We start from the raw sequence: 12,666 nt of genomic DNA, 5'->3' as shown, positions 1-12,666 counted from the left end.
TATCCAGTACACTGGTTGGTAGATCTAGAAGCTTGATTTGATTCAGGCTTAATATTTTTTGGTAAGCATATTTGATAGGTGTTTGTGTGCCTTCCATCAGGAGACACACAGTGTCCAGGTGTCTCTCTTTTTATGATGCAGTCAGCCATTAATGACCGTTAGCTGGATATATTATTACAGTAGAGGTTTGAAACATGGTGAAATTCTGATTTTCTCATTCCTTCTTCATTTATTAGCTGAACTATTGATCACCTTGTACTCTGACTTTGGCTCTGACTCCCAGGTGTCTCCACTACACATTCCCCCAGTCCAAGGGAGAGGAGCTTCCCAGAGAGTCAGCCCCCACCAGAGTTTGTCCCCCCAGCAGCACCCCCTGGCAGGCATCAGTGGGTGCCTGATGAGAGTGCGAGCATCTGCATGGTCTGCTGCAGGGAGCGCTTCACCATGGTAAGCAGCGTTGGTCTCCAGCTTTGCCTGCAAGGGAAGTGAAAGGAAACTGCCAGTTCATGAGCCCAGTGTTTATAGTCACCTCCTGTCCCCAAGAGGATATTGGTATTTTCAGAAGAACTACCAAATCCAAGACTTTGGGTTTAACTTTGACCTAACCACATGTATTTTCTGGATTCAGACAGGTGGTAGACACCCTCAGGTAGCCTTAAATTCTAAAGTCTTTGCCATTCTCATGACTAAACAGAGGCAGAGTGGCATAGCAGGAGGAGTCACCAACACCAGGAGATCTTGTTTCTAGCTCCCCTTTTGCTATAAGACAGGTGGCCTGGTAGTGGTTTTATGTACTGACTCTGGAGACAGAGGACCTGGGTTCTAATCCCAGCTCTGCCTCTTATTAGCAGTGTGACTTTTTCAGTCTCAGATGCTCACTTGTAAGCTAGGGATGATATATTGTGTGGCACGTGGAGTTATAAGGACCAGTTATGATGACAAATGTTACCACACTTAGCACCGTACTGACTGGCACATTAGCTCAGGGCTGATGAGAACAACGATAATGTGATTGCTCTGTGTCTCTTTCCCCCTTATCCCCTCATCTGCGAAGGGTGTGTAATATGTCTGTCAACCTCTTAGAGTGAAATGAGGCAGTACTAATGAAAGCATCTTGAAAAAAGGACACTTTCTCGTTGTCATCAATGCCATGAAAACGTGTGATTTGCACTGGCTGAGAAAGTCACTTCTTACACACTGTTTTTGCTGTATCTTCACACATTGCCTCTGCAGACAGGTATAACTTGTTAGGAACTATTGCAAAACTGCCCATCACTTGGGCCCCTTTGCCCACCATCTGAGACATACCTTTAAATGTCAGCTTCTTCAAGGCAAGGACTAGGTGTTCTTTCTCAGTAGAAGCCCAAACACCTGGTATTCTTAGTAAGTTACAGGTGACTAATACCAAAGATAAGTGGGTTGACAGGTAGACTCACAATTCCTACAATCTCACCTTCTCTCGCTCCCTTTTTTTTCTCTTCCCAATGACACTCATCAGTTCAACAGGCGTCATCATTGTCGCCGCTGTGGCCGGCTAGTGTGCAGTGCCTGCTCCACTAAGAAAATGGTGGTGGAAGGCTGCAGAGAGAGCCCTGCTCGTGCGTGTGATCAGTGCTATAGTTACTACAACAAAGAGTGAGTGTCCATAGCGGGGCCGCTACTTCCATTGACCTCTGCACACCCATCCTCCCCTGAGGTCGGGGGTTCTTGGAGTCTAATTGTGGAGAGCATCTCAAATCTGGAACAGTGGCAGCAAGTTTTAATTTAACAGTCACACTAAAATGCCATTAACTCTACAGCAATACGTTTGACCTTTGTCAGAGAAACTTCTAAGAGAGGAAGGAAGCAGAGCTCAAGGTTCTTACATAGTGTTCTCCCTGAAATCAGAACACTTGATTCCTGACCAAGGCCATTAATCTTAGTTTGCCTCACCAGTTGTTCAACCTCACCAGTTGTTCAGCCACTCCTGCTTCCATTGGTCTCAACTGGATTCAGAGGGTTATGTTCACACCTGCTGACTGTTCAAGCATCAGCTTGCATCAGTTCTAATCTAGCTAGTCATCCTGGCTTGTTATCCACAACTAGAAGAGCCCCCACACCTTCCTATGCAGTTTATCTAGTAACAAATTTCAGAGACTGCTTATACCTCTGGCAAGACAGATTAAGACTGTGTTTGTTGGCCTAGTGTTGCTCAATTTTTCTCACTACTTCTAGCAGCAAAGGAGGGTGAGACTAAGCCTCCTAGGCCATCTGGAAATATGAGCCAAAGCAACTCCTCAAAAGCAAATTACTTTGAATTCTTCATGTTTTGCTTCCAGATTTAAATTGATTTTACGTTCTGCTCAATAGCATTATTGAGTTTGTTTTAATATAAACATTTTTTGTCATTATTTACCATGATGATTACTGATCTCCTGGGAAGAAAGATATGCCATGCTTATATTGCAGTTTCTGTGATCCTGACATACCACTTACTTCCCTTGGGGTAGGAGACAGAAGAAATATCCATATACCATATTGCTGAGATTGGAAATGAGCAGTTAGTATTGATGGAGATCCTTTCATTCAACAGTTACTCAAAAATAATCACTTCTTCCTCAAGGAGCCCCCACTTTAGTGGGGAGACCATTAACAGACCACAGACTCATTGGATGAGTGCAGTGGTGGAGCCACACAGCTTAGCCTGATGGTCAGAAGCTTTCTGAGAGGTGTGGCAACTTGTGTGAGCATTAGAGTATGAGAAGTTAGGAAAAGAAGCCAAAACAGGCATGCCCAGAAGTGGGAGTGACAACTGCAAAAGTAGGGGCAGGGAATATGTGGGTGCTTTGAGGAAGTGTAAATAGGTAGGTGGATAGGCTGAGGTAGTAGCTGGCATACCTTGGACTTAAAAACCTGACAGGTGAGCCAGGAGGACTTGCGCCCAAAGGCTTGAAGCTTGCTCTTTGGCGGCATGGGCTGGCGTTGACCAGCAGGCTTCTCATGCAGGTGATAGACTTTGACAAGAGCCAGTGGCAAAGTGGGGAGGACTTTAATGAGTTGAGCACCAGGTCATGGATGGCAGGAGTTGCTCACAAGAGATAACCAGGCTAGGTCGTAGGGCTTTATCTGCTGAAACTGCAAATGTGAAATATTTCTACCCTGAGAAGCTGTGGAACAATTTTAAGCAGAAGCATAACATGACCAGATTTGCATTTTTACAAGCTTGCTGTAGCTATAAAGGAGGGAGTAGGTTGACAGAGACAAGGATACCAATTGGGAAGCCATTACAAAGCCTCTAGCAATAAATGATGAGGGTCCTCTCTGAGGCAGGGATGGAGAGAGAGATGGGGACATTTCAAGAGGTATTGAAGAGACGGACAGAAAATGGTCAATGATTGGCTATGGCAGGTGAGGGACAGAAAAGAGTTTGGTTGTTTCCCTGATACATCTTACTTGGGCAACAATGTATATGGCAGTGCTTTATACCAACTGCGAAACAAAGAGGAGAGGAAGGGATTCGGGCATTTCATTTTGCTTTCTCTGTTTCCAGTGTGCCAGAGGAGAGTCCAGGACAACCGGAAGGTAAGGCGGAATCATAGTCCTGTGTCTCTTTGTTTATATGTTCAAGTTGGCTCTTCTTTCAGGGTTTCACCTGCAACTGATACCCTTAATACAGCAACTCATTCCAACTTGTTGGCCAAGGAAGAAAGAAAATTCTTGGCATTTCTATCAAGCTGTTTCTCTTAAAGTTTATTGTCCTGTTAACCTACCGTACTGGCCCATTAGCTTCCAGCATTCAGAAGGCCAGCAACCAAAGAATTTGGTCCCTGACTTTGAGTAGGTTATTTCTTTTTTTTCTCCTAGATTCCCTTTCACCGCCATCCTACCTCCATATGCTCCCTCCTTCCCCCTAGGCAATCACTATTAATAGTTTGGTTCATATCCTTCCACAGAGGTTAGTTTTTAGGGTAGCCAATGAGTCAGCCCTCCATTTGAGAAGGGTGTACATTTCAGAGTTTCTTGTGTGAAGCAGTGAGGTTGTATGACACTGTAACACTCATCCCGGAACTAACTAAAAAATTAGTTTGAGGTACCTAATGAGATCTTAAGGAAATAAAAAGGACCAAGGAGAGAGAACAGGCAGGTATCTGCTTGCAGCTCACGCCAGTTTTCTGGCTGGTGTTACACTGGACTGCTGGTCAGTGACTGACACATGAATGACACTTCTCTTCTCAGCACCAGACAGCTCCAAGAGTGAAAGTCCTCCATACTCAGCCGTGGTGAGAGTCCCCAAAGCAGCTGAGGTGGAATGGATTTTGGATCTGAATGAGGAGGAAAACGAGCTGGTGCGGAGTGAATTTTACTATGAGCAGGTAATAGCAATAAAACTTGATGGTCCTTTGAGTTTCTTTACAATGTGTAGTTATGGTAAGAAATACAGAGATAGCTGAACACAGCCTGGCCTTCACATGCTTAGAGTGTAATAATGTAGGAGCTAAGACCAGTAAACCAAATGAGGCAGAAAATGAAGAGCATCTTGGAAATGTATGAGACAGATCAGGAAAGGCTTCATGGGGCACCTGGGTAGCTCAGTCAGTTAAGCATCCAACTCTTGGTTTTGGCTCAGGTCATGATCTTAGGGCTGTGAGATCTATGCCCCGCATGGAGCCTGCTTAAGATTTCTTTCTCTCCCTTTCTCCCTGCCCCTCCCCTAAAATAAATAAATAAATAATAAAAAGAAAATTAAAAAGGAAAGGCTTCATGGAAGAAGTAGCATTTAAGATGATCCTTAAAAGAGTGGTAGGAGTATGACAAGCAGAAATTTGGGGGGAGGGGGGTGTAAGGAGAGTGAGGGTAGGAGAAGGACAAAAAGTACAAAATCAGAACATCTGAGCAAAGGCACAGTGTCAAAAATTGCAGGGCATGAGTAGGGGACTGGAAACGGTTTAATCTGAAGGAACGTAGGGTGTTCATAGAGAGGTAGTAAAAGGTAGGATTGAAATGGGCAATTTATGGACAAGGCCTTGAATTCTGCAGTAGGGAAAGTGTACTTGGTCGGCATGAAGGACCATGAAAGGTTTTGGAGTGTGCTTTGGACTATTAATTCAGCAGCAGTGTGTCCAGGCTTGAAGCCGAGACTTCTCCAGTAAGGGGACTGTCAGTCCAACCAGCAATAAGGAGGACCTGCACTAGTGGGAAAAAGGAAGGAAACATGTGGACAGTCCCAAGAAGTAGGTAACACATGAACACAGCTGCCTTCTTCCCAGTATCGTGACAGAAGCTAGCAGTGCCACTTAGAACATCTGAAATCTGTTTAGTTTCACTCCTGCTTTGCCCTGGAAGTTTGGCTCCCTCCTCCAGTATATTTCAAGCCTGGTGAGCTGGGAAGAATAATTCCTGCCATCCAATGACATTTGAAGAATGCTTTGGTCCCTGAGCTCACTGTGTTTTTCTCTCTTCTTCCGCCCTGGCTAGTCCCCCAGCGCCTCCCTGTGCATTGCCATCCTGAACCTGCACCGGGACAGCATTGCCTGTGGCCACCAGCTGATCGAGCACTGCTGCAGGCTGTCCCAGGGCCTCACCAATCCCGAGGTGGATGCAGGGCTGCTCACAGACATCATGAAGCAGCTGCTCTTCAGTGCCAAGATGATGTTCGTCAAAGCCGGCCGGAGCCAGGACCTCGCTCTTTGTGACAGGTAAATGGGAGTGAGTCTTGGTTCTTTTACATGGTTATCATTTCTGTCTGGCTTCTTCTCCTGGCCCCACGATGAGTTCTCACATCACCATCCTCTCTCGGAAGATGCACTGAAAATGTTGTGCATCTCAGTTTGATGACAGTGAAATGCTGTTACCGGATCACAAGTGGTCTTCCTCTAGACAGCCTGTGTCCTCTTTCCCTTGGTAGATCCTCAAAGCAGAGTGTTCTCTAGCTCTGCCCAGTCAGAAAGAAAGTCAATACTTTGGTTAATTTGAAATTAAAATCAATTTAGGGGAGCATCTTTAGTCTCTATGGAACTTTCTGGCTTTTAAATAAAAATGTGTGCTCCCTAAATGTCCAGTGCTTAGCCTTGGACCAAATCCACAGGACCAGTCTTGACCAAATCCACAGTGTGGCCTCAGAAGTACTGGGTAACAGATCTATGAAGCGCACTGGGGACTGGTCTATCCCTGTGTCACAGATAGGAATCCTAGTCATAAAGTACAAGTATCTGTGGAAAAGGTGTCATTAGGCTCCAGAGCCCTGTACAACCTGCTCTGCCTCCAGTCATTAACTTGACAGTTGAAACTCCCAGTTCCCAGCTTATCCACCCAGATGTGTGACTCATGTTGTATGTTCTCAGCACTCAGTCCTAGCCAGATTTGGGAGCAGAGAGCATAATTTTCTTTGAAGTATAAGTGCCTCAGGCACTTGTTCAGAGTATTTGCCTGCAACTCCCAAGACAGCAGAGCGAGTGCAGTGAATCTCATCTGCAGTACTTCCTAGCTCTGTAACCTTGGACAAGTCTGTTAACTGCCCTGGGCCTCAGTTTCCTCCTCTGTAAAATGGGGATGTTAGTAATACTACTAGGGCACTTAGGATAAAATGAGAGTCTCCCTGTAAAGGGCTAAGAATTGAGCCTTTATACTCCAGAAATGCTAGTTTTATTATTTTCATTAACAAAACCGGAAGATTGAGAAAGGCAGGAGGAGGTGGGACAGAAAATGGAAGGAAGTATAAAGGAGTTAATTTCACTCTTTCTTACCAAGGAACAATAGATTCTACATCATTTTTCAAGTTAATAAATGAAGAAATGCGTGTATGTTAAAAGTTTTTCACTTTTTAAAAAATTGTTTTTATTTTTTTATTTTTTAAGATTTTATTTATTTGACAGAGACACAGTGAGAGAGGGAACAGAAGCAGGGGGAGTGGGAGAGGGAGAAGCAGGCTTCCCGCGGAGCAGGGAGCCCGATGTGGGGCTCGATCCCAGGACCCTGGGATCATAACCTGAGCCGAAGGCAGACGCTTAACGACTGAGCCACCCAGGCGCCCCTAAATTTTTTTTAAAGATTTTATTTATTGAGAGAGAGAAATTAAGAGGGAGAGGGAGAAGCAGCCCAGCTGAGCAGAGAGCCCAACCTGGGGCCCCATCCCAGGACTCTGGCATCATGACCTGAGCTGAAGGCAGACGATTAACCTACTGAGCCACCTGACACCCCAAGTAAGGTTTTTTAAAATAACTGTGAAGAGAACCAAAAATCTACCAATTTACCAGAAATGGAGAAGAGGGGAAAAGAACAAAAACCACTCCATATAGCAAAAAGTAGAGTTTAAGGCAAAAATTAAAATATATTTAAATATATTTCAAATATTAATAATGTAAATGAGATAAAATCTTATTAAAAGAAAAAAGTATTCAGATTGGGGAACAAAACAAATTTAACATCAAATCCTATACTTCTTTCAAAATCAAATATAAATGGACGAAATATCCACTCTAGACTGTTGGACAACAGAAATTAAGAAAGTGCTTACTTTGGAAGGATTCTCACCCCCAGATGCTGTGCACTTCTCTTGACAGTGTACAGCAATGGTTTCGAATTACACATTCTTTTTCCCCAATTCTGGATTCACACACCCATTCTAGAGGATTACTTCTTTTGTGCAGGTTTGCTGATGGTAGTGGATTCATCTCTCGTGTGATTTGCAAAGTATTTTTTCACTGTTTTTAACTCTTACTTCCTTCCAGTAGACATATAAATAAACAAATAAATGTTTAAAAACAGAACTCACATTACCTATTAAAAATGTATAATACAGGGACGCCTGGGTGGCTCAGTTGGTTAAGTGGCTGCCTTCGGCTCAGGTCATGATCCCAGCGTCCTGGGATCGGGTCCCACATCGGGCTCCTTGCTCAGCAGGGAGCCTGCTTCTCCCTCTGCCCGCCTCTCCCCCTGCTTGTGTTCTGTCTCTCTCTCTGACAAATAAATAAGTAAAATCTTTATAAAAAAAAAAATGTATAATACAGGGGCGCCTGGGTGGCTTAGTCGTTAAGCGCCTGCCTTCAGCTCAGGTCATGATCCCAGGGTCCTGGGATCGAGCCCCACATCAGGCTCCATGCTCAGTGGGAAGCCTGCTTCTCCCTCTCCCACTCACCCTGCTTATGTTCCCTCTCTCGCTGTGTCTCTCTCTGTCAAATAGATAAATAAAATCTTTTTAAAAAAATGTATAATACATTGTTATACCAAATTTGCTTTTACAATGTGTACTCTCCCTTACCCCGTTCCCACTAAGTTGAAAATGACTGATGTACTAAATCCCTTTCCAGGGAAATCAGCAGATAAGTCAGAATCCACAGGTTTTTTGACTAGAATATAACATATATTGCATAATGTATTTACTATGTAATATATATTGTGTAATATATATAATTATATTCAAGAACTTTGAGTGTAGGACTGTTTCAGGCAGCACTGGAGAGAGTGACCCAGTTCTCTGGGCTCTCTGTTGCTATAAGATTTTTGCAATCACCATGTGTCAGGAGTAAGATCAAAGGTGGCAGTGCTAGTGGGCTGTAGCAAGGACCTATTCTTAGCACAGGGAGTCAATGTCAAGTCCAGGAGACTAGAATCCAAGTGATTGCCCAGCAGCATCCCCAGGCAGTGGTAGTGATGTGACCTCTTTACTGGCTAGGAGTACAGGCCATGTACTCTCTCCCAAGCAAACAGGGTTCTAAAGAACCAAAAAACAAGTAATTGTGAGCATCCCTACCTTGAGTATTAATATCTAACATTTAATGAGTACCTACACAATTCTAGACTTAATCCTAAGGCCTTTTACTTGAGCTGTTTCATTTTATCCTTAAAATTCTGTTACTGTATCCATTTTGCAGATGAGTAAATTGAGGCAGAGAAGTTAACTAACTTGCCTAGGGTCATAGAGCTGCTGAGTGATGGAGTTGAATTCAGAGTCTGACTCCAGAGCCTTCTCTCACAGTGTTTATGTACCCCTCAACTCTCATTTTCACATTTCACATTGGAATTGAAATAGAAAGTTGTAAGCAGGGACGCCTGGGTGGCTCAAGCTTGAAGCAAGCCCCGCATCGGGCTCCCTGCCTCTGCCTGCTGCACCCCCTGCTTGCGCTCTTCCTCCCACTCTCGCTCGCTCTCTTCAAATAAATAAATTAATTTAATTAAATCTAAAAAAAAGAAAACTTGTAAGCAGCAACTATTTTTAGTAAGATTCTGTGGAGCCTCATTGCCTTGCCCCTTCCCTCCCTGTAGCTACATCAGCAAGGTGGATGTGCTGAATATCTTAGTTGCTGCCTCTTATCGCCACGTGCCACCTCTGGACCAGATCCTGCAGCCGGCTGCAGTAACCAGGCTAAGGAACCAGCTTTTGGAAGCTGAGTACTACCAACTGGGTGTTGAGGTAAGACGAAGACAAAGCTTACTTGTGCCCAACTGTAGTGAGTTGCCTTTGCCTACCCTTGCAAAAGGCTGTTGTCATCTCTCAGTTGCCTTCAGCCATGGGGAAGTAGCGAGGGCATAACAAGTTTGCCAGTTGGCGGTAATGGTAGGTGAGGTGATGGGGAAGGAAGATGATTGGCAATAATGGGAAAGAACAGGTCTTTGGGACTTTCAGGCCTGGATTTAGGTACTTCTCACTAAAAGGAGCAGTTTTTCTTCCAGATCTCCACAAAGACTGGCCTCGATCCCACTGGTGCGTGGCACGCTTGGGGCATGGCCTGCCTCAAGGCTGGGAACCTCACTGCTGCACGGGAGAAGTTTAGTCGCTGTCTGAAGCCTCCTTTTGACCTCAATCAGCTGAGTCATGGCTCAAGACTGGTACAGGATGTGGTTGAATACCTGGAGTCCACAGTGAGACCACTCCTATCCTTGGTAAGAACATAGCAGGGGGAGGATCAGTTCAGGGAGGAAGGCGGCCCAGGAGCAGTAATGACCTGGGAAAGGATCAGCTTCCACTCAGCGTATAGTGGCAGTCCTGGCTCAGAGCTTCCAGGTTTAGATTTCGCTCATTCCATTATACATAATTAGCTAGTAACCATATATGGTTAGATAAGTAATACAAAGTCAATTTAAAAAAAAAAAAGCAAAGACGGAAAAGTATTTTTAAAATGATAAAAATGACATTTAATCCCATATCCAGACTTAAGTAGTGTTCAAATTTTGGTGAATTTTCTGTGTTATGTTTTTGAATGAAACAGTATTATAATATGGAGAATTTTGTATCCTGCCTGTTTTTCTGCCCTTCAAACTATATTGTGAGGCTACTTCCACATCCATAAATATTCTTTGAAAGCAATATTTTCAGAGGCTGCTGAGAATTTACTGAGTTTTCTTTTTCTTTTGCACTCTCCTGTCAGCAAGATGATGATTACTTTGCTACCTTGAAAGAACTGGAAGCTACCCTTCGGACCCAGAGCCTCTCCCTGGAGGTGATTCCTGAAGGGAGGATCATGAACAACACCTCCTACCAAGAATGCCTCTTCTACCTGCACAACTATAGCACCAACCTGGCCATCATCAGCTTCTACATGAGGCACAGCTGCCTGCGAGAAGCCTTGCTCCACCTCCTCAACAAGGTGGGACACACAGACCTACCTCTCAAAGTGCAGGACCTTCGGCTGGCCCACTTAGCTTTAAGGGCCATGGGGGAAGGGGGGGTTGGTAAACCCCCTGAAACTTGACACTGTGTTGAGCTATGAGATCTCTGGCAGAGTCAGGTCAAAATGGAAAATTCTATCCATCCAAATTATGATTTGATATATGGGCAATAAGTCTTAACCTGGATCCAGATTGCCCTTCTGATTGGCGATGACAAATTTCATCCCTTCTCCCAAAACATAAAGCAGAATCAAATCGTAGTTGAGAGCATGGTCTCTGGAATTAGATGGTTGGTATAAGTGGTGTGACCTTGACCAAATTGCTTTACCTCTTGGTTTCTACACACCTCCCCACCTGCCCTGGGACTGTGTCCCACTGCGATTTAGCTGCTAATCCACCCAGAGTTGTTACAAGGGCCAGGAAACGCCCATGATCTCTATTTGGGCCCCAGATACCTAATGGAAGGAGAGTGTGCTCACCTTTTTTCTCTCTGACCTCCTCTGGCCTCCTCCCAAGGGGGCAGAGGCACCTCTGAAGTGCATTCTTTGGAGCCATTGTTAAGCAAAATCAGGATTCTGTTTCACCATGACCCTTTGGCATTCATTTTTTTTTATCAGAATGTTCTCCATGAATACTTTCTGAGGAATTGGCGGATCTTTACCAAATTTCATAGGAAATTAAAGGAGTTCAATACTTTAATTTCGATCTGCTGTCCTAATTCAAAATGGCAGCCAATGAAAGTTTACAAATGGACATATCTTCTAGGATTACTCCAAGTGAAGTCAACTGTTCACAGTCATGGTAACCATGCCCCTACAGGGTAACTACTAACCGGGTTCCAAAAATAAAGTAAGAGTTATTTTACTTAGAGTTTAACTGCTAATTTTTTCCTTTTCCTCAGTTTCCAAATGAGTTTTAGGGTAAAGCTGCTTCTCCCAAGCACAGATTGAGAGTGGAAATCAACCAGTTCTGTTTCTTCTGTTGACTAGTCCAGAGAGTTAAGCAGCTTACTTACTTATCTTGGTAGAAGCTGACAACAACATTACCCTGCTTTACATTTGTCAGATCGAGGAAGGAAGCCTTCTTTTTATCTCCTATAATCACGGTAACCCTTGAACTGAAATACCTTAATTCTCAAGCAGGTGGGAACAACAGAAAAGCACATTGTGAAAACTCCAACTGAATGGCTAGAGCCTGGAAGGTGTTCTTTTGCTAGCTTCATTCCCTGCCCTTTTCACCCCTTTTACCTGTCACACTGCCCCAGAGTGAGCTTTCTAAAACATAATACGTGTTATTTGTGTTATTCATAGTTCATGTTATCCTCCTCTCTGAAAGACCCTCAGGAGATCCCCATGGCCACAAGGTGAAGTCCAAATTCCTTAGCATGCATACAGGACCCACCAAGATCAGGCCCCCTTATTTCTCCCGTTTATTTTCACTGCAAGGCCTATATATGCCCTACATTCCAGACTTACCAAATTATTTAAATTTTCCTGATTGTACCTTGCCCTTTCTGACCTCCATGAACCTGCATGTGCTGTCCCCCGTAACCTAGAATACCCTGCCCCTCTTCGTTTTCTTGGAAAACTCCCGTTTATCCTTTCAAACCCTCTCTGTTGAGCATTCATAGAACGCACAAGCAACATTAGGCACCTCTTCCTGTATACACCACTGTATCTAGAATACAGCTCTGTTACTGCATTTATCCTATGCATTGCAACTGTTTGTTTACAACTGTGTCACCCTTTCTGGACCATATTTTACTTCTCTGTGTCTTCCGATGCCAGACCTAGAGCCAGTTATGAATGAATGAGTGAGTAGGTAAATAGATGAAATGGAAGTTTTTAACGTATTGCTCTTCTGAGAAATATCACCTTCCTATGCAGCTGATTCCCCTGCCTTTTAAAATCTGTCCTAAAACTTTTAGATTAGGTCTGGGTTTCTGAGTTAGGAACATCCAGAATCAGGAAAGGAGTCCTCACCCACCGTGGATGTTGTGAAAACTCAGAACTCCAGTTCTAAACAGCCCGTACCCAGTGCTACAAGGCCAACATGGGTATACTAACATGAGTTTATGGCCAT

General features: G+C 44.1%; 1 protein-coding gene across 8 annotated transcripts in view; it reads left to right on the top strand.

Annotated features, from left to right (window-relative positions):
- The window catches only part of ZFYVE26 (zinc finger FYVE-type containing 26), a 71,779-nt gene that overhangs the window by 40,012 nt on the left and 19,101 nt on the right, over positions 1–12,666 (top strand). For 6 of the 8 annotated variants that reach the window (XM_064571226.1, XM_045901067.3, XM_064571220.1 and 3 more), the window contains exons 28-35: positions 284–447; positions 1,499–1,635; positions 3,530–3,561; positions 4,216–4,352; positions 5,455–5,675; positions 9,241–9,388; positions 9,649–9,858; positions 10,344–10,562. In XM_064571226.1, the coding sequence (XP_064427296.1) occupies positions 284–447; positions 1,499–1,635; positions 3,530–3,561; positions 4,216–4,352; positions 5,455–5,675; positions 9,241–9,388; positions 9,649–9,858; positions 10,344–10,562 (1,268 nt within the window). Of the gene's footprint in view, positions 1–236; positions 448–1,498; positions 1,636–3,529; positions 3,562–4,215; positions 4,353–5,454; positions 5,676–9,240; positions 9,389–9,648; positions 9,859–10,343; positions 10,563–12,666 lie in introns of all 8 variants that reach the window. The other 2 variants (XM_064571224.1, XM_064571222.1) reach the window with 1 other exon arrangement.

The sequence above is a fragment of the Mirounga angustirostris genome, unplaced genomic scaffold (assembly GCF_029215605.1).
Source record: "Mirounga angustirostris isolate CCGP_5_RB_7025 unplaced genomic scaffold, mMirAng1.0.hap1 SCAF_9, whole genome shotgun sequence".
Classification (NCBI taxonomy): Eukaryota; Metazoa; Chordata; class Mammalia; order Carnivora; family Phocidae; genus Mirounga; species Mirounga angustirostris.
Note: the sequence above shows the minus strand (reverse complement) of the source record. Positions and strands in the feature narration are given on the sequence as shown.